The sequence below is a fragment of the Mytilus edulis genome, chromosome 9 (genome assembly GCF_963676685.1).
Source record: "Mytilus edulis chromosome 9, xbMytEdul2.2, whole genome shotgun sequence".
NCBI lineage: Eukaryota > Metazoa > Mollusca > Bivalvia > Mytilida > Mytilidae > Mytilus > Mytilus edulis.
The window spans coordinates 63,265,094-63,287,821 of record NC_092352.1 but is presented as its reverse complement, the minus strand read 5'-3'; the positions used below and the strand labels follow the sequence as shown (position 1 = coordinate 63,287,821).

At 30.7% G+C, this 22,728-nt stretch overlaps 1 protein-coding gene across 2 annotated transcripts in view; it reads right to left on the bottom strand.

Annotated features, from left to right (window-relative positions):
• LOC139488791 (H(+)/Cl(-) exchange transporter 7-like) overlaps positions 1-20,875 on the bottom strand; it is a 41,472-nt gene extending 20,597 nt beyond the window's left edge. Inside the window, exons 1-12 of one of the 2 annotated variants that reach the window (XM_071274701.1) lie at positions 20,303-20,875; positions 16,646-16,774; positions 15,281-15,346; positions 14,105-14,237; positions 13,220-13,329; positions 12,415-12,558; positions 11,229-11,312; positions 9,916-10,074; positions 8,191-8,301; positions 4,004-4,058; positions 3,093-3,153; positions 480-621 (exon numbers count right to left, since the gene is read on the bottom strand). In XM_071274701.1, the coding sequence (XP_071130802.1) occupies positions 480-621; positions 3,093-3,153; positions 4,004-4,058; positions 8,191-8,301; positions 9,916-10,074; positions 11,229-11,312; positions 12,415-12,558; positions 13,220-13,329; positions 14,105-14,237; positions 15,281-15,346; positions 16,646-16,774; positions 20,303-20,428 (1,320 nt within the window). In that variant the 5' untranslated portion in view covers positions 20,429-20,875. The remainder of the gene's footprint in view (positions 1-479; positions 622-3,092; positions 3,154-4,003; positions 4,059-8,190; positions 8,302-9,915; positions 10,075-11,228; positions 11,313-12,414; positions 12,559-13,219; positions 13,330-14,104; positions 14,238-15,280; positions 15,347-16,645; positions 16,775-20,302) is intronic. The other variant, XM_071274702.1, reaches the window with a different exon arrangement.
• Positions 20,876-22,728: the final 1,853 nt, after the last annotated feature.

Sequence of the window (22,728 nt, the reverse complement as noted above, 5' to 3'; positions counted from 1 at the left end):
ATGGCAATTTTTGGATATTTTCAGTCTAATTTAATTTTTAAATATTGTTAATAATAAACTGCACAAAACTAAGAGCTTAACATTGTATATAAACTTGTCTATTGTTCTCTATTGTCATCCTCTAGATGTCTATATGGTAAGCTATGTTTTATTATATAATTAAGCACATTTTGAGTTTAAGCATATCTCATTATCATAAAATTGACAAAAGAATTGGAAACTGTATTGACTTCATTCATTTTTATATATAACAGAATCTTTATGATAAAACTATTTCAATGTATACACATCTATTTTACAGATGCCTATTTAAAGCAAAATTTGTAATTAAAAACTATGACCACTTTAATAACTTTATTTTCCCTGAATTTACAACATACCCTTCTCACATATAAGAGTAAAAAAGGTTGCCAAGTGAAGAGAGATTATTAAGTTTCTCTTCACAAACTTGATAAATAAGCATTGTTGAGTAAACAAACCTGAATTCCATTCTCTTGTGATTCTGAACTCTCCATCACCTGGCAATCATTATCAAAATATAAGCAGACATAGAAAGCAGTTCCTGTACATAGAGCAACTATAACTGCTTCTAAAACTTGCAAGTAAACTTTGGTTATATATCTACAAATAAAACATTTTTTTGTTGTTAACCATTTTTATCTTGGTTGCTTAACATACTAAATAGATACTTGTCCACTGATGAACCATAGGCTGACATTAAAATGTCTTTTGATTTTTGTGTTGTTGGGTTTGCTATATCATTACTATTTATCTAAAAGCTCTTTTTATTTACTGCTTTTTTATTGTAATTTTTTTAAATTCAATTCCTTGTACATACTCAAAAATAATTTGGGAATATGTGATCCAAAAAGGGAAAGTACTGACTTATAAGCTAAAAATAGCAACTGGAGGAAAAATCTAAGCCAAAGAAAGGTAGCTTGAAATCAAATTTCAGCTTTGTAAAGTGGTGGAAGCTATTTTACAAAACCTACATTATTCTTTGAATAAATACTTTTCATTGAATATAAGAAAATGCATTACAGACTTATTGTTCTCTTTGAGCCAGTTTCTATCACTTGTATTAAATTATTTTGTGTATGGATTGTTTCACAGACACAAATTTTGTGTATAAACTCTAAGATGAACTAAAAACCAAACTAGAGGCTCTAAAGAACTAGTTCAAGGTGCAATTGTGCACCATCAATAATAGACATTTTCCAACATTATAGATTAGAATATATTTGGACTAAAATCGGTTGGTTTTTTTTGGTTCATTTCAAATAACTGATCATTTTTTTAATTCCCAGTTTTTTCACTATCTTCCATATTTTTTTACCAAAACGCAAACAAAATGTTACGCAGGGCACAGCTGGATACGACTGCAGAGGTCAACCCTGAACAGTTTGGGCAAGTATGGACACAACATTTAAGCTTGATACAGCTCTGAATTTGGATTGTGATTAAATATTTTACACATCATAGGTTTCTGACACAGAATGAATGCGCTCTTAGAACTTAAAAATTTTAAATTGGACATTTACCTATTATGGTCCAATATCCAAAATCTAAATACATGGTTAGATTCAGCATATCAAAGAATCCCAAGAATTCAATTTTTGATGAAGTCAAACAAAATGTTTAATTTAGGACCCTTTTGACCTAAATGTGGACCAATTTGATAACGTGCCCAAAAATCAATAAAAAGTAAATACATGGATAGATTTAGCATATCAAAGAACACCACACATTCAATTTTTGTTTAAATTAAACAAAAAAATTCAAAAACAGAATACACTGTTAGATTCAGCATATTAAAGAATCCTAAGAATTCAAGAATAAAACCCCATTGAAATTGGTCAAGAAATAAGCAATATAGAAAAGTATTGTTTTTGGCCCCTCATCCTAAACAGTGAGGGCCATGACCCCCAAAATCTATCACAACCTTCCTTTTTTGGTATGGAACCTTATGGTACAATTTCAGAAAGATATTATTTAACAGTTGGAATCATAACCCTTTTAATCAATACCAACCTTCCATTAGTGGTTATAAACCTTGTGTTAAAATATTATTAATTTCTAATTATTTATACTAAAGTTATTATCTGGAAACCATCTTTTTTCGGACGACGCTGACAACAAGTAAGACAAGGATGACGTGATACCAATATACGACCAAATTTTTTTAAATTTTTGCGGTTGTATAAAAAGTTAAGATTAAAGAGAAATAAGGAGTTGACTGACTATTGAAGCCAAGTTGACTTATTTGTCTTATCTTTCTTTTCATTTCTGATATAAGTTTTTTAAGCAAAAACGCCAAAAATTTAATAAAATAAATCATTATAGGGTAACAACTCTAATAAAGAGTCAATTGATAATTTCCGTCTTGTTCACCTAGTTAAAGATCTTGTGTTGGTTATCTTTTTTGCTGAATAAAGTGTCTCTCTATCTATTATAATTTTATAAGATAATAGGCAATTTTAGTTTTTTTAAATAAAAAAAAAGGCAATAACTTACAAAATATGTTGTCAGACACTTTGGACAGTAGGTAAATCTAAACATTCTGAACATTTTTGTCTGTTTGGATTTTCTCTATCTAAGGGTGTTTTCAAAATAACTTGCATTTTACCCCTATGTTCTATTTTTAGCCATGTTGGTTGGTGGTCTAGTCATTAGACTATATATTTATATATATATAATGATGATAATAAAAATGCATCATTCATAATTTCATATTTTTTTATTTGACAGACAAAATGTTATAATTTCATTGCTTGTCATATTCAGCAGTTGCTTGCTGTACATCAAAATATAACCACTTGGACAAATGCCAAAAATAAACATACTTATATGAGGGTCATGACTGAATCCTTAAATTTTTAAACTGTGAAAAGGGCAACTGATTTGATCTACTTTTACTCACTATCATGTACCGTAATTTAAGTTTGTTTTAAAAACAATTCAGCATGATAAAAATACCACTCCTTCAAGAAAACTGTTGTATATATACAAAATTAAGTCATAAGTTTTGGGTAAAGTACAGGACAGTTGCTTTCAAAGGCACAGAAATATTTACAGCATACCCATATACTTACTTTCTTCTAAAAATGGTCAGTTTGCAGTTAATATGGTTAAATAAAGCACCAAGAAGTCCACCTAAAAACAATAACTGCCAATATTAATAGCACTAACCAATCAGATAATCAGAGTTATAGCTATCACATGACGTTCATTTTTTTGATAGGATTTATCATCACTTTCTATCCATTCATACATTTTATTGTCTCTGACAGAGAAAAATGAATTATAAAACATTGTTGTTTGTTTACAATATCACAAACAATTAGTATGATGACTATCGATGGATAGCCTTATTCTATTGGTGTGCTATAAATAACACACAATTTATAGATTCAGAAAGAAATAAGAATGTGTCCCAAGTACACAGATGCCCTACTCGCACTATCATTTTCTATGTTCAGTGCCGAATCAGTGGACCATGAAATGGGATAAAAAATCTAATTTGGCATTAAAATTAGAAAGATCATATCATAGGGAACATGTGTACTAAGTTTCAAGTTGATTGGACTTCAACTTCATCAAAAACTACCTTGAACAAAACCTTTAACCTTAAGCAGGACGAACGGACGGACGAACGGATCGACGCACAGACCAGAAAACATAATGCCCCTCTACTATTGTAGGTAGGGCATTAAAAATTCTAGCATGTACTTTATTATTGGAGCACCCAGGGTAAACTACTGATATTCACTGAATAACTGCCAAAGTTCTGATAAATATGCCTAGAAAAAGATAAAGTTCCTTTTATTTTCTTCTTTGTTTGCTTTCAAAAGTCCATGGTAATCTTTTTCAAGATCCAATCTAAAAATATTCAACTCATGATCAAACAACATAACTCTATGTGCAATGTAAATTAGTGTGTTATTCTGTGACTTGTTGATTATTTTATTGGATTCAGTATTTTATAAAGAAATTAAAAACTTACCTACAATACCCATTAAAATAAATATTGGTATTTCTAATCCTCCATAGGTTGTTGTCTACAAATAATTTAAACTAGAATAAATAATTTTATCACAAAATGTCCAAAACCAAACTTATCTACAGATATCAAAGAAGATTCAGTATGTAGAAATTGCATACCATAACACAACATATATAAGAAAAAGAACTTTTGTATTTTTACATATCACAAATTAAATTAACCATCTACTCATTGATAAAAATATAGAAGAACTTGAAAGGTTTTTAAAATTAATAAGTATGAAAAAGCAGTGGTGATTCAAATTTTCAGAGAGCAAATTCTGAGAGTTCTTGTCAGTCTTGCATCGTTTGTGGATGTGATTCCTTTATCCATTTTTAAAATAGAAAATGTGTTAAATGGACATTAAAAAAAACCCAGTTGATTGTATGAATGTGTATTACAAATTAAAAATACATATAAGCACTGATAATTCACTTAATTCAATGATCTTCAAAATTATCTTAGATAACAATAGATTTTTCATTAAAAATTATATCTCTGAATTTTATTGCACACCTTTGTCACAACACATCATAAAACATATACACACACAATGGTTTGTTTTCTACCAACTTTCAAAAAGACACAAATAAGTAATTTGATATACACAGATTTTAATGCACTCCAATTTATTATTATTAGTACAAGCTTATATACTTACTTAAAAATGGAAGAAACATATCTGTTATATTCAAAGAATTAACAATTTTCTTTAAAGTAATATTTCTACTGGTATACAACTATTTTAAATATGAAATGATGTGAAAGGAGAAAAAATAAATTCTAGGAAAAAAATCTGCAACAAACATTTTTTTATTTAATACCACATTTTTCTAACAGTTATCAATATGTTACTGGGGCTGATTGATTAACTCACAAACTCAAAATAAGTTCAGTTTGTGAGTCAGTGGCCCAGTTTACACATCAATAACCTCAAGAAAAAGTTTATATTTCTCAACCTAAACATTTGCTTTTTTTCTATCAGCCTTTTTTGGAACCATTGATGTATAACATGAATATATCACAGTGAAATTGACTAGGTGTTTTACATAGTCTATGATAGATTGCAAAAGTAGTTTCAGCATCATGGTTTATTAAAGTGTTAACCACATAAAAAATTTGAGTGCCCCAAATCAATTCAATTATTTGTAGATATGCAAATCATATAAGAATTATGTCATTTATAAATTTGTGTCTTTAGTTATCATACTCAAAATTTCTTACAAACTGACCACAGCAGAATATTTCCAATAATATCCATGAAAATTTTTGTCAAGCATCCTTAAAATAAAGTTTTTTCACATTCTTTATGTAAAACTTGGAGAAAAAAATAACATATATACAGAGCTCCAGATAAGAATTCTCAAATTGGGGTTTTTATCAACCATTTTCTTATGTAATTGGGTGATAAAGTTTTTTAATTGCATTATCAATTCCAATTCACCACTCAAGTTAATATCAAATTGGGTTTTTCCCCACCACGCTCCTTAATGTATTAGTTTTTTTTCATCAACACAATATTGAATATTTAGGCAATATCAACACCAAATGTTTTTCCAGCTTAAATATGTTTCTTTCTTTGTATATGTGCTAGCTGCTGTTTTATTTGGTTTATTCACTGACGTTTCAAACCTTACAGTTTTGTATTTTCTCACAACTTATATAAACTGTAAACCAGATGCTCCGCAGGGCGCAGTTTTATACGACCACAGAGGTTGAACCCTGAACGGTTGGGGCAAGTATGGACACAACAATCAAGCTGGATTCAGCTCTAAATTTGGATTGTGATTAAATAGTTGACACAGCATAGGTTTCTGACACAGAATGAATGTGGTCTATACTATGCAATTGAAGATTTCTTTGACATTTCTTGCTATTGCACAATTCTGTGCAATTGAAAATTTCTTGCTATTGCACAATACTTAATATAATAATTTTGGACCCCGATTTGGACCAACTTGAAAACTGGGTCCATAATCAAAAATCTAAGTACATGTTCAGATTCAGCATATCAAAGAACCCCAAGAATTCAATTTTTGATGAAATCAAATAAAGTTCAATTTTGGACCCTTAAGACCTCAATGTGGACCAATCTGATAACCGGGCCCAAACATCAAACATCTAAATACATGGTTAGATTAAGCAAATATCAAAGAACCCCATATATACAATTTTTGTTGAAATCAAACAAAGTTTAATTTTGGACCGCAATTTGGACCAACTTGAAAACTGGACCTATAATCAAAAATCTAAATACAGGTTTAGATTCAGCAAATCAAAGAATTCCAAGGATTCAGTTTTTGTTGATTTCAAACAAAGTTTAATTTTGGACCATGATTTGAATCAACTTGAAAACTGGGCCCATAATAAAAATTATAAGTACTTGTTTAGATTCAGCATATATATCAAAGAACCCCAAGGATTCAATTTTTGTTGAAATCAAACAAAGTTTAATTTTGGACCCCAATTTGGACCAACTTGAAAACTGGGCCAATAATCTAAAATCTAAGTACATGTTTAGATTCAGCATATCAAAGAACCCCAAGAATTCAATTTTTGTTAAAATCAAACTTAGTTTAATTTTGGACCCTTTGGACCTTAATGTAGACCAATTTGAAAATGGGACCAAAAATTAAGAATCTACATACACAGTTAGATTCGGCATATCAAAGAACCCCAATTTTTCTCGATTGTTTTTGTTTAATTCAATGGGTTAAGTTGTCCCTTATTAGAACTTTTGGTTTAGGATGCTTTCAACTACATATCATGTCATAATTGATTTGGCCTTTCACTTTTTCCAACTGATTTCGTTTTTGTTTCGTGAAAACCCAGTGTTTATTAGCAATGTTCTTGTTTAGGTACGTAAACACACATGTACGTTTGATGGATGCTTCCTAAAACACTGGCTGAGACCTGTTATCATCATAACTTTCCCTCAGCTATTCAAAAGAAGCTGAAAACATGCTTCTATTCAATATTTTTACCAGACATTCACTGTCATTTTAATTCAATGTATGTTATGATTAATCCCGCGCAATTCGAAAAAATATGACAACATGACACACGCTAATTGGATAAACGCTGAGAAGATCGAAATGTTTTCAAAAACACATGTATCTTTTGAGAAACGGAAAATTCCACCAGGAACCATTTCAGCTACTTGATGCAGGGATCTATTCTCAGAACGAAAGGACATTTCCAATTATAAAAAAAATTATTATAGAAATAGATTTATGCGACGACTGTAAACAGATAAGGGTAAATAACGCAAACGGTAGCCAATAAAAGGGTTGAGAACTCATGGTTTTGGCATATAATTGGGTTTTCCTTTGAATTAATTGTGTTATTGAACCCTGCATTGGGCAATAGCATTGGTTTTTTTTATTATTTGTATTGCGTGATCACGCAAATACGCAGATTGTCTGGAACTCTGTATATAACTACATTTTTTCTTATTTGGAGAAAACTTTCAAATCGATATAAATTGGTGCCCAAAAACACAACTTTGTAAATGTAACATTTGGTGTCCTTAGCAAGCAGATATCAGGTAGGCCTCCATTAAATTTGCCAGACAAGGCCTACATAAAGGGAAATGCTAGTCTGAAGACAGTTGCAAGTCTTAATTACGTATATAAAATATAATTTTGTTTCTTCTTAAAGCTGTGTCAGGTGTAAATATCATTCTAAAGGCAAATTTTATGATTTTAGTGAAATTTACATACTTCAGTGCCCTTTCAACTAAAAAGTACCATATCCTTTTTGAAACCGGAGAATTAAACTAAAGTCTGAGGGTTTCCTGGACCTCAAAATTAAATATTGTGTGTAAACTGATTAGTAGAAAACAAGAATGTGACCACTTGCCCCACTCGCACTATTATTTTCTATGTTCAGTGTACCGTGCAATTGTGGTAAAAACTCTAATTTGGATTTCAACTTCATCAGTAAACTACCCTGACCAAAAACTTTAACCTGAAGCGGGACAGATGGATGAACTAAGGAAAGAATAAACAGAGGCACAGACCCATAATGCCCTCTACTATCGTAGTTAGGGCATAAAAATACCAGTTGACCCAACATTTTGTTGATTTATTACATAGAGCGATGATTATAAATAAGTGTACACTAAATCTGATGGCTACTGAACTCACCTCAAATTTACCAAAATTGAAGAGACCAGGAGAAGACAGGTCTAATGGGTGTCCCTTTACAAAACTCTGTACAACGTTTAATGTAAATGTTGACAACATGGAGGCAAAAAACTGAAAATATATTAATAGTCATCGTTTTGTGAGTTGTTTTCATCAAAAGGCTTCTGATATTACACATTTTTTAAAACAAATTGCTTTATTGTGCTATTTTCGTGGCGATCAGTTTGTATTGATGGAGTAGCATATTTACCTGATGATATCTTGATATAGGTATTTAGTCAGATCTTAACGAGTACTTGTTATTTGTTTACAAACCGGTATTGATAAAAATAAACAAACAAATGTTGAAATGTTCAGGACTTAATTAAATCTGTATTTGGGTAAGATGATGCAAGCATACGATTTTTATTGTGTCTTACACTTTGAGAAGCAAATAATCTTTAACTACTTTATTAAAATATTGTGTAAAACCGTTAACTATGAGGTATGAAAGTCAAGTGACATGAGCATTTTTTTTAGGAAGTTTTTAAAAATTTCAAAGAAATATGTGTTACAGTGGGTTAGCTTTCATTAGTCTTCACTATTCTATAGATTAACAGCTTTTGGTTATATTTATAATTTAGAATCTTCATTGAAGGTGGAGCACGAATGCACAGTTAATTAATTATATTGATGAGCCATTTGTATGCAAGAGTGACATTCCTTTGTATTATACAATGTGCTGATTCAAAAAAAAGTTATGCGAGTATTGTCTCCCTTTACCAGGTTCATTATTTTATAATTAAGTATAGGTTTCTGATATAATTTTGAATAATTAAAAAATGTATCAATTCAATATATTTTAGTTTTTGTTATTGGTGTATCAAAAACAAATATAATTTCATAAATTTGAAACGTTTAAAATGATTACATACCAATATATATAAAAAAACGTTTATCATTTTAGAAAAAGACTATATATGAATGTTAAATTATTTATCTCCCCTTCATGATAGATTGATTGGGAAATTAACCAGAGTTATCTAATATTAATCAAAGAGTGAGACTAGCAAGCAATTTTTAATTGAAGCTTATTTAATGTAAAAACAATTTTCCACTATAAAAGTATGTTACTTTATACAAATATAAGGACTTTGTTAGCTAAATATACAAATTTTATTAGATATTATGAATGTTTATTACAATAGATTAATATGCTAGATGGAGGCAGCCAGAGTCCCCAAAAAAACCACTGACCTTTGGTAGTAAAACTCAAAATTTGAAGATTGGTCCTAAACCACATAAAATGTGCTGCTCCCCACAAAATCATGATAAGTTGAAGGTGATATTTAGGGCGTTTTAACCAGTTTTAACAAAATCTTTTAGGAATGAAATGCTTGCTGACCTCAGAGTTCAAACCCTTAACAGTTGGTCAAATTTGGACACAATATTCAAGCTTGGTACTTATGACAACATCATAGCATTATACGAACCCAAACAAATTTTACAGTGTATAAAAAAACTCAAGTTTTGGATAATATCAAATTAAAATGGAGTTTTAAGATAGGTTTTATATTTTCTTTTCTACTGCAACATTCAAACAATTATGAGCCTAAGCAGGTCAACATGGTGGGCCACTCCTTAATTAAGACATGTCAACTGTGGATTTGACTAATAATAGTAACTGACAAAAAAATGTGTGTTAAAAATTGCTAATTTTTAGATGGACTTAAACGCTAAACATACAATTCTCCAGGTCAAAGCTTGATTCCAGAAACTGGCCCCTTCCTCCAAGCTAAACAAAACTCCTCCAACTGGAGCTCCAAAGGCAGCAGACACACCTGCCGCAGCACCACCTGACACAAAATCTCTTTTTTCATGGTCAGATCTAAACATTTCAAATATCTGAAATGTAAATATTTGAGAATATTTGTGTATGAAATCTAAACAAGAATGTGTCCATAGTACACAGCACTATCATTTTCTATGTTTAGTGGACTATGAATTTGGGTTAAAAACACTAATTTGGCATTAAAATAAGAAAGGTCATATCATAGGGAACATGCATACTAAGTTTCAAGTTGATTTGACTTTAATTTCATCAAAAACTACCTTGACCAAAAACTTTAACCAAAAACTTTAACCTGAAACTTGTACTATCATTTTCTGTGTTCAATTGACAGTGAAATTGGGGTCAAAACTATAATTTGGGATTAAATTTCGAAAGATCATATTGTAGGGAACATGTGTACTAAGTTTCAAGTTGATTGGACTGCAACTTCATCAAAAACTTCCTTGACCAAAAACTTTAACCTGAAGCGGGACAGACGGAAAGACGAATGGACGAACAGACCAGAAAACATAATGCCCTCTACTATCATAGGTGGGGCATAAAAAAGGAAATGTTCATATGTTAGCCATTATATTTTTAATTTTTTCTTTGTACTCTTGTAATCAGTGTTTAGATGCTTAAATATATTTGAAACCGTCTTGCCAATTGAAAGAGTGACACTATTTTTTTTGGCTTTTGAAAAGAGGATATAAACAGGTTGCTAATTTTTTATGCATTTGTCAGTGTTTAATTCATGTCTGTTTTGTCATTCTTGATCTTGATAAATTGGCCATATTGTCATGACTTGGCATCTGTCAACTTATTTTAAAAAAAAATCTTCTCTGAAACTACTCAGCTGAATGTTACCAGACTTTACCTATATCTCCCTTATGGCATCTTGTTTGTAAACTGTCAAATTAATTTGCCAGGATTTATTACATGGCTGAAACCCATTTTGATTTTCCTTTTTGGACTAACTAGTCCTATATTTTTGTGTTTTGGACTATTTTTTTGAAAACCATAAGAGTAAGGGAGACAGTGAAACCAGGAAAATAAGAACTACAAAACAATTTTTATCCATTTTTGCTTAGATTCTGTGGGATATGTCCACATTTTTCATCGACCTTCAATAACCTTTAAAGTTTATGAGTGCTCTGTAACAATACAACAGATTAAAGTTTAACAAATTATAATTATACATCATGTAAAATACCCAAAATAATCAAACCTTAAAATCAAAGAGGAATGTACTGGATTTGCCCTGAGAAATCCCAGCAGCTATCACTGCTCCAGAATGAATCATTGGTCCTTCCTGTAAAATTATGAACAAATAAAATAGATTAACAACAAATGAAAAATCAAAATATTCTGTAATTACTGTAAATTCAGATACTTATGTGTGCATTTATTAAATTTATATATTATTTTCAGGTTTATTGATTTTATCTTTCCTGCTTTCTTAAGTTTGCCTATTCTTTTAAAAACATTATGACCTCATCCTTACAGTTTTGAAAATAGTCAAATTTTTAGCATTTTTTCTTATAACTGAACAACACTACCAAAGGAAGTTTTCAAAGACACTCTAGTTTTAGATCCAAGAAGGAAAAAGACTGGATTATCAAATTGTAATTGAATCAAAAGGGCTGAAGTCAAGTGGTGCAAATCATATGAATAAAGTACTCAGGATTTTGTTATGTTTGACCATCATTGTTTAAAGGGTGGGAGCATAACAGCAGCCTCTATTTATCTGTCTCAGAGACCTGGACAGGCTTTAGATTGCTCCCAGAGGAGGGTCAAAACTTAAAACTTCTCTATAGATAGGATTATAATATTGTAGATAAAAATATCCTTCCTTCCATTATTTTTCTCCATACTTATTCATGTGATTTCTCATCTCTCATTTATCTTTGTTTTGTTTGCACATTTGTTTTTTATGTTTGTATGAGCATGATGAAGCAAAACATAACTTATTTGCACGTGTCTTGAATAATTCTGTTTTCCCACATTTAAATTCTCTGATTTGGAATCGACATGCATATTTTGTATTCAGATCTCTTACTGATTGATGAAATTTTACAATTGTAGATTTCCTATCATTTATTAGTTTCGGAGACAATGCCTTACAGATTTTCAATAACTTATTTTCAAACTGATCAACAGGATTTCTTATGCCACATTGCTTTTTTTTTTTTTACAAATTATACAGACTTTTGTTTTTATGAGCATAGTGAATTAAAAAATAAGGATATTCATTCATTTTCAAAAATAGTGATCCTTTCAAGAATCAGTTGAGAATTATCTAGGATACAGATTACCAGTAGCAAACTTTTTCTAAATATACATGTGTTTGTCTGTCTAAGCACAATGTAGTATTCTTAACATCTACCTCTTACAATCTTTTCTGAACAACTGACCTTTCCTACAATGAGTCCACCAGACACAGCACATATGACTCCTACTATTTTAATAACAATAGTCTTCAGTCGGACCACATGTGGAACTTTTACACCATTCAAGAAACATTTTATCTGTGGGATTCCACTTCCTGAGGCCACCGGCTATAAAAAATATATATAAATCATTTTTCATCTAAACCGCAAAAATGGAGCCTCAATATTAAATTTAAAATAATCAAAAAAATTGCAATGGATTTAAAGCATATAATTTTTTATTTTGGGAACCTTTATTTAATTAACATTCTTCTTAAGTATAATTGTTTTCTTGAAACAAACCAATCTAAATTTGCTTTCTCTTTACAGCTGATTGCATTGAGTGTGTAGGCAAAGGTAATATCTTAGGTTAGCTTGCTTGAAAGCTGAACCGTTAAGTCATTATTAGGTTAGGTAAATTATCCTCTTTTAAGACTAGTACGACAGATACCCAATTTATCCGTCTGTATGACTAGGCTACTTCGAAAGGGTATTATATCCTACCTAATAATGACTTTATTCAGTATTGTAATTATAGGTTTAAGTACTGCTGTCTTTGTGTAAACAGTTATGTTGGCTTCATAACTGACTTCGTTGAGTCTATTAACAATGCATGATAAAGAAACATTGATATTTGTCCTTGATTTACTGCTACAGTAATTATTATTGTACCAGTAATACAAGATTATAAAAGACAAATACTTTAACAGTAAAACTAGAATTATATGTCAAAGACAAATTTCAAACAGTATGACTATGGTACTTTTATAATAATGTGTAAGCTACTCACAGCAAATTTAGCAGTCAGAAAGGAACCAATCAGTATAAGAAATGCATTACAACATATCCAAATCAGCAAGGGTACCTCTAAACAGAAGTTTTCTAAACAAGATGTTATGTCTTATTTCAAATTAAGGAAATATTATGAATGTGAAGATGTCAAACTATATTTTGGGTATTCCATTTATAAAATTATTATAATTTCCCGCTTGATGTTAGCACTATTTCTGAACATTTTGACATTGTAGAGCACTTGAAGCTGAGAATGACTGTTATTTACTATCAAGGACATTATAACATAATTCTATTGCAACAACGTTTGTAACGTTCATTTTGATTGGATAACGTCACTTATTTCATGGCATCAATTGACAATTGATGCTATAGAACCATACCCCAAGCACAGACGATTTATGACAGATTTTAAATACATGTTTTAACATTGTTTTCTGTCAGTTTTATTAGAATGGAGATAACTGTATTGTATATTAAGCTCCAACGGCATCAATTAGTGATTTGATGGTCGCAAATATCTGTTTATTGTCTCCGCTAAAGTGTTGCCAGTAAACTTTATTTGCGACCATCAAATCACCAATTGATAAGCTTTCAGAGCTTAAAATACAATACAGTTATCTCCTAAATAGGGTGAACTAAATGTAATAACATTATATGATAAAATAGAGAATTGAAATGGGGAATATGTCAATGAGACAACAACCCAACCAAAGAGCAGATAAAAGCTTAAGACTTCAATGCAGTGGGGAAAAAAACGCACTCAGAGATGGGCCTCATCTGGCCCCTTAATAAAAATGTGTAAATCATATACTTGTACATGTATCTACATGTATTATTTTCAATAAAAAATAAAATATGTAAGATATGTCTGTAAGGATACAATCTTTAATATATCCAAATTTTAATTGTGTTGTTTGTATGACACACACATCTATCAAACAGGCAACCAGTCCAGTTAATACACCTATCATACCCATGATCAGCCATCTTAAAAACTCAGTCTTTATGTAATCCTATAAAAACGATAAAAAAGAAAATCATGATAAAACTGTAGTACAAATCAGCTTGTACATGTATGTTACAATATTGCTTTACTCTTTATATCCACTTTCTTGTTTCGTATTTTCTACAATTAAAACTATAGATAAAATGTTTTATCTCATATTTGTTACAAAATCTTTGAACAATAATTTGCCTAATTCCTACTGCTACCAGGGGCAAATGTGCATTTACCATCTAATATCAATAGGATAGCCATATCTGCATTATCACTTATATGCAAATATAAAACACTGCAGCAGATATGATAAAGAAATAATAAAATACAATATACTCTCATGCAAATACAGGTTGTTTATGGACTTGACCACCAAAACTTTTTCACAGATTCATCGTGCCAGGTGAGCTAAAAAGTGGTGGTCCTAAGGTTTGGACCACAAGAATTTGCAAAGGACTGGCACAATTTCAGTACATGTATTTTGCAATAGAAATGATAGTGAAAACCAGCACATTTCCCTCAAGGACCACCAGGGAAAAAAATGTTTCAAGAACTCTGGAAGATGATCCTATCCTTCCATGTATGAGAGCATTCCTATTGTGGACCCCCCGGATTCTAAGGGGTCATGTCTAGTATTTTTTGTAAATAGAACCTCAATTTTCAGACATAAAGCGGGTTAATATGTTCCTGGTACAATCAGTAAACAACAGATTCTTTATGAAATTAGGTCAATTCTTCCCATATATCTTCAATTACTTTTTTTGTGTTGAATAACAATGGAAACTACACAAAAAGAAAAGGTCTGTACTTTTGCTAAAAGCTATTTCCATTGTCACTGATGAATTTTTAGAGAAGTGTGTCCAGCATACACATTAATAAGCCTGGTATCTATGATGAGTCCCTTAACTTATAACTTTTCAGTTTACTTTTGCCTATTTTAAAGTAGCAAGAATTTGTGTGAACAGCTGAGAGTCATTTCCATCTTTTACAAATAATCTCTCACAACTTTAATTAGTTTTCTCTCTACTTTGGTATTTTCTTGAGTCTTTATTTAATTACCTTATTTGTATTATTTTTAAGCATCTCCTCAAACAGGTCATTTTCAACAATGTCATAATCCAAACTCTAAAAACAGAAAATATATATCATCATAAATATAAATAATAATAATTGCTGTATAATTTAACTTTCTCTCCTTTTTCTTCTGTCAGGAAAAAATGGGAAACAGATAAGATTTAACTTTTTTATATAGCAATCTACATTTTCGCAAAAAAACTCAAAACACTGTTAGAAATCTTGAATCACTCACAATGGTTGAAAACAAACATGTATTGTGTCTTTCCTAACTCAGGAGCTGGTATTTCAGTGGTTGTTCATTTGTTTTTGTATATCTTATATGTTTTTTTTTATTATTATTATTTTCTCATTTGAATTATTATACATTTGTCAATTCTGGGCCTTTCATAGCTTTCTATTCTGTGTGGGTTTTGTTCATTATTGAAGGCAGTACAGTAACCTTTAGTTGTTAACTTCTATGTCATTTGGTCTCTGGTATAGGTTTGTCTGATAGGCAATCAGTCCACATTTCCTCATTTTTATATGTACATGATGTATTAATGAAACATCCTTTTTTATGCAGAATTCTATAAACTTTGTTTGTGAGGATACAATTATAAAATATTCTATTATTTACCTTACAAAAAATGTTAAATTGGTATAAACTTAAGTTGTTATAAAAATAGCACACAAGGATTGACAGTCTATGTGATAATTGCTTTGATGAGCATTGAGTAATCTTTAAAATTTTGTATAAAATAAAACACGATAGATTACACCAGCTTATATTGTGAAAATCAAATCTCAGCGGAAAACTGTTTGTGTATTGTTTGAAGTAGACATGAAGTGTTTTGAACTATGATCACTCAACAGGATGATACCACTCAACACAATCATTAAAATTTTGATAATTACAATGAACTTATGATTAACTTTGGCTTTTTTTATCATTGAGACACAATGTATCTTACCCCAAAAAATGTCAGACAAATGGGGAAGCCAAAGGTGTCCATGGGACACAGATGATGCCCCTGCTTGTATACAACATTATAAAGGGACATAACTCAAGAACAGTAAAAGCGATTCTACCAAAATTCACCCTTGATCTGTGTATTTAGGTAATAAACATTGTGAATAGATTCATAACATTTAATTGAGACAAACTTCATGCAATTATATAAAATTAGGTAATGGAAACAAAAAAAATAATTTATTTTTTCATTAGTAAAGGGGCATTACTCTTGAATTGTAAAAGTGATCATGGTGATGCCACTGTTGTATCATTATGATAATTATGTTCCAATTTCTGCAAGTCATATCACTTTGTTTTCGTAATTAATCAATTATCTATATATTACATATATGTACCTCATACTTTCCAGACAGTATCTTTTCATCTGGTATGTGTTTAGGTACATGTGTTTTACGGGGTTCATTGATACTACTGGTCACTGTATTGACTCCTTGTTGTGATGACGAAGAAGAGGTATAAGATGCCTGAAAATAGATGATGAAGAATAGGTATCAGAAGCCTGAAAATAGATGATAAAGAATCTAATAAGATGCCTGAAAATAGATGATGAAGAATAGGTATCAGATACCTACAAATAGATGATGAAGAATATGTATCAGAAGCCTGAAAATAGATGATGAAGAATATGTATCAGAAGCCTGAAAGTAGATGATGAAAAATCTAATAAGATGCCTGAAAATAGATGATGAAGAATAGGTATCAGACACCTGAAAATAGATGATGAAGAATATGTATCAGAAGCCTGAAAATAGATGAAGAATCTAATACATTGTAAGATGCCTGAAAATAGATGACGAAGAAGAGGTTTAAGATGCCTGAAAATAACATCAATGATGACTGTAAATTCAGAATCTTTTGTCTGTTTTTATTATTCCAATTGTTGAACAATGTACAAAAATGTGAGATCAATTATTGTGATATGTAATTTTATCGCTATTTTACGAAATTTTCCTTTGATCTTGCTGACTGATAATTTCTTTTCTCAGTGCAGTGATGTCAAGTGTTATGAAAAAAAATCACTAGAAACTAAGGGGGCACCTGACGTTGCTAATGAAATTGACAACGACTTCATAGGTAAAATAGCGATTTATAAAGCAGGTTATCATTAATCATCTCAATTTGATTGCTGTTCTCACTTTCGCCTTTCTGGCTCAAGAGAGAAAATCAATCTCGTTGAGATGATCAACAATAATCTATAAATATAGTGGTTTCTGAGTAAGATGAATCATACGAATGTTTCATGTAATATAACACCTTATAGACAGAGAAATGACTAGCTTTAAAGTACAAATCAATGTATAGATTTTTATTGTAAATGCATATGCTGTAATTAAAATGGCAATAAATAACATGTAACCAAATCTAAGCATTCACTTTCAACAAACCATGAATGAAGGGGCATGGCCAAATAATTCCAATTTCAATGAGATGTGCCAATGCTAATACATTTGAAATTTCACCTAACTATTGGTATCATCATGGCAAATAAATATGAGTCAGTGATTTGCCTCCAAAAAAGTCAATACCCTGCAATTAATTTTTGCTTCTTTCATATGACAGCCTTATGCTGATATATATAAATAACAAAAAAATGCTAGAGTGGGGTGCATTTTCGCCATAACTTTTTATATTTTCTGCAGTTTATGTTCAGATTGTTATGTTTATGATGTATACGGATATTTCTATATGAAGATAACATCAAAAACTAAATATTCTTAGCTTGAAAATGCGTTTCTTTGAAAAAAAAATCATCTGAAAAGTTAGATTAAAGGCTATTTGAAATTGCCTGATGTTTTGACAAAGGGGGACATATATTCGCCGATTTTACAAATCTATTTAAAACCAAATAACTGCAGCTTTAAACAATATTAATCAAATCAATTTCATTATAGAATAATAGATGAATAGCAGACATTTCAAAGGTGTAAAGAACTGAAATTTAGGGCAATCAGTCTTAGAAATACTTCTATGAAATCATTTTTTCATTCAGGAAATTGGCCGAAAATCGTTGTCTGTTTTCCAGTCCTTCATGGTAAGTTTAAAAAATAATAATATTTGTTATAATAATATAATTTACCGGCATCTTTCTTCCATTTCCCACATCCTTTGAAGTTTTTGCACCTCAAAATCATGAAATGGTGAAATTGTGTCCCCGGGGAATATGAGCGCCCCACTCTAACAGTTATCTCTTTATGAACTTAGGTGTTTCTTGATTTTTTGGCCGACAAAAAATTTACATTTTTTTCTGGTATTAAAAATCTTTTTTTTTTAATTTATGTTTTTTAATATTATTAGAAGGTTGTTTCTAGTATGTCTAATCTAAGGCTTCTGCAACACATGTTCAATTCAATTCAATTCAAAGCTTTATTTATAGACGGCATGTAAATTAACGAATCCCGGTCCGTTCGCCCTGGTACATGTTCACCCTGATACCTGTTTTGCCCAGGGTCCAACGCCCTGAATTTTATTTTTTTCTTATTGTTGTCTAGTTGCATAATGTTTATAATTTATATATGAATATGTTAGATTTTGTTGAAATTCGCCAAATACATGTATATGTATTCCCTCAACCATTTTATAGTTTTCTTTTGATTTACATATAGGTAGAATACTGGAATACAAATCAATGTTTATAATTTATCTTTATTTTAATATTTGTTACCAAATCATTTTATTCAGTCGATTTAAGCAGTATAACTGAGACTACTCTATCACATGATTGTGTTAAAGTAGTTTCATAATAAATGAACTTGTAAATTCTTTTCTTAAAACAAAATGTTGTTTTTATTATTAATCCCGCATCAAAGACAAATATTACAACAATCAGTGAGAAGTATTATGTCATTGAACAAGCTTTCTATGTGTTTTCAGAAATTCAAAGAATAGACCACATAAATATGAGGGGCCTGATGGGGGGGTCTCATCACGATTCACGAGTTGATTTTTTTGTCAATCACGAGTCACAGAAAATAAATTTCCATGATCACAGATCACGAAAATATAAGAAGAGTATCACCAATCAATCTCGATAATAGAGATTCAGAAGCTGGTTGTTTGGTGCAATTAAGCTACAATCAAATACATTACTGGCTCATTACTTGTTTACATGTTGAATTCTCCCAGGTTCTAAATTAAATCGTTAAAAACAGTCACATTCTGACTTCTTTTATTGTATAATAATAATATTTCATAGAAATGTTTTACTGGCGTAAATACCATGGAACCACATCTGTGTTTTATCTTGAGGCTAAACTAAGAGATTATAAAGTATATATATTTATTTTGTCAATAAAATTTACTGCTGAGCCTGATTGTTCTCCCACTCCTGCTGGTTGTCCCAATAAATTTATTTTCCTGTCCAAAACAGGTTGGATCTACATAAAATATCACAACCTCGACAATGTTATTGCTGTGGCTCTCAGCCATGGGGGCTGCCATAGCTTGCACTAATAAATGACCTAATTGCACTTTTAAAACTATCGTGCCACTTCAACTTTTTAAGCCAAGAAAGACAACTCAATGGAACTCTTTTTTTCCGTAATGAAAAAAAAATCACGAGAACGAAAAATATGTCTCAATCACGAAGAACGAACATAAAATTCCAATGAAAACGATTCACGAACAATGGTTTCATCACGAATCACGAAAAATAAATCTGTAGATAAACGGATCACGATAGCGAAAATGAGCCGATCACGAAGAACGGAAATAACCCATCAGCCCCCTCAAATATCTGAATAAGTTTTGTAAATTTTTATGCCCTTTATAATATTGACATTTCTTATTTAAAAGTAGGGCGAACGTACCAAGGGCGAACGGACCCAAGGCGAACATGCAATTAGGGCAAACTGACCTGATACCTTAATAAACAGATATACATATCTGTGAGCTTTTATAACTGACAAATACATAAAGGATTGAAACATAAAATGTTATTGTCTCAGGTCTTATCACATGTATATGAAGGCAAGCACAATATATTTTCATATTACCAAAAAGTTTACAGAAACTTCCACCAATTGTGTTGAACCGTAAGATGTTGTATTTGTGTTTTTGAGAGCACAACCTATTTCAGAAAGTTCAATATATTCTGTGCATCGTTTTCCAATCAATGCCATTTTCTCTGAACACTTTCAATCTCTAGATTCAATGAAGATATCCAAGAACATGAAGTATAGATTTGTTTCCTTGTATCATACATTTTTAAATACTTTTTGCCGGTTGATTTCTAAGATTTGACTCATAAGTTTTTGTTTCCCGCTTTTAAGCAGCTAGAGGAAAAGAAAACAAAAACTGTAAAAAATGACTCAGAAAGTTCATTGTTTAAATGCGAAACCGAAAGTATGGTGAAGGAAAAACTTATAAAATATATTCAGTTATCCATGACTGTTTGTTACTATAGACCTGTTGTTTCAACATTTTTTTCTGTGGTTTCAACAAAGATGATTGTTCGTTGACGTCTTCCGCCATCCTCTCACGTGTTGTTTGTTGTTGACATTTAATCAAAATTATTCCGAAGCAGGGGAAGCTGCCGAGGTGTTCCGATTAAAAAATAGAAAAGTCCCGAGGTAAAACGTATTAAAAAATGTATTGCAACACCGATAATAGTATATATTGAAAGAATAAATTGATTAAAGTTTTAATGAATATTACCATGAATTGATCCTTGAAAAAAATAGTCCACTCTTCAAACCAAATACAGTCTGAGGGTCAAAATTGTTACACCTATTAGAAATTATTTCACACTGTGACATTGGTGCTGTTATGACCCCCCCCCTAGTCCCTCCCTTTTATTATCATAAACCTCAGATTTTTTAAATATATATAACACTTATTTGTACCATATATATTCTAATAACTTTAAATAAGCATGCCTAGTACTATCAACGTGAATCTCGACTATACAGACGATAGCTTAATCAGTGCCGGCAAAATGTTCTTCTAAATATGAAAATACTCCCATAATTACATGACGTATGACATATTTAAAAAAAATAGATTAAAGGTAGCTCCATGGTATAACAACATCTTGGATTATACAATCGCAAAACAAAATCGGTCTAGTTATTTGCCCAAATCTGCAGTTTTGGAGACAGATTTACAATTTATTAGTTCGACTGTTTATTGATTTAAAAAAAACTTTGTGATTAACTTTATTATTCATAATATTTAAACAAATATCCATTTTTTTGTTTTTAGAATCATATTTTTCTCAAATAAGCCATTTAAGTGTAGATAACTCTTTTGGGGGAAATGCAAGCCTACGGCTTGGTTCGTTTGCCCAGGGTTCTTTAATGCTTCCTAGGAGTCTGTTTCCTGGGAACGTGAGCCCGCGTAATTTTGAATATATATAATAACGGGATGGAATTTTATCGTATTACCTATGTGTTCTAAATTGAAAACCTGTGTTTAATGAAGTTAGATGGTCAGTTTTCAGAGTTTTTTAGTTGTAACCGCAGGATTGATGCAAAGGAAGTCATTATCCCCTTTTTATATTCTCTCTATAGAAATAGAATTAATCAAACAGGCCTGGGTATTGAGCCATATGAAGTCAGAATGTTAAATTCATTTTTGTTCATGTACGCAGACGTGAGGTTTATCATATTTTGAAAATTCGCCGAAATGCACTTTGTATCAGTATTTACAAGATGGCAACACTATGCAATTTTACCTTAGTCGTCCATTAAACAGTTTGTATAAATCTTATATTACTAGATATAACATAAATGCTCATGCACTATGCATAGAAACAGGTAGATACTATAGTATAGCAAGAAAGGAACGTTTGTGTAGTATGTGTAATACAAATACTATTGAAGACGAGTATCATTTTATTTTAGAATGTGATAAATATAACGACATCAGATGTAAATATGTAAATAGTTATTACTATTAGAGACCCTCTACTTTACTGAATTAGTGTAGCTGTTATCTGTAAGAAATATCAAAGAGCTAAACAACCTAGTAAAATATTTGTTTTCTGCAGAAAAAGCACGTAATGGTTAATTATTCAAATGTTTATTTTTAGTTTAATATGTCTATATGTCATACTCCGCTTAATTCTTTCATTGTTTTGTATAATTTGTGTATAAATGTTATATTATGCTGTATATTATCTATTGGATATTTATATTGTGTAAATCCAATAAGCTGTATTTGCTTACGGAAATAAAGTATTATTAAATTTTGTATACACTCAAACTTTATTTTTAGTCGTTTTGACAACTTTATTAGAAAAATAACTTTCACACTTTTTTAACATATGAATTATACAAATTTTATTTTTTAATGTGCAATTACTTTTAATTTCTATTTTTCTAACCAAAACTTTAAATACAAATTAAAAAATATAATTTGCCATTATCTTCCCTGAACTGACTCACAAAATCAGGAAATAACCGACATTTTCGTGCATCTT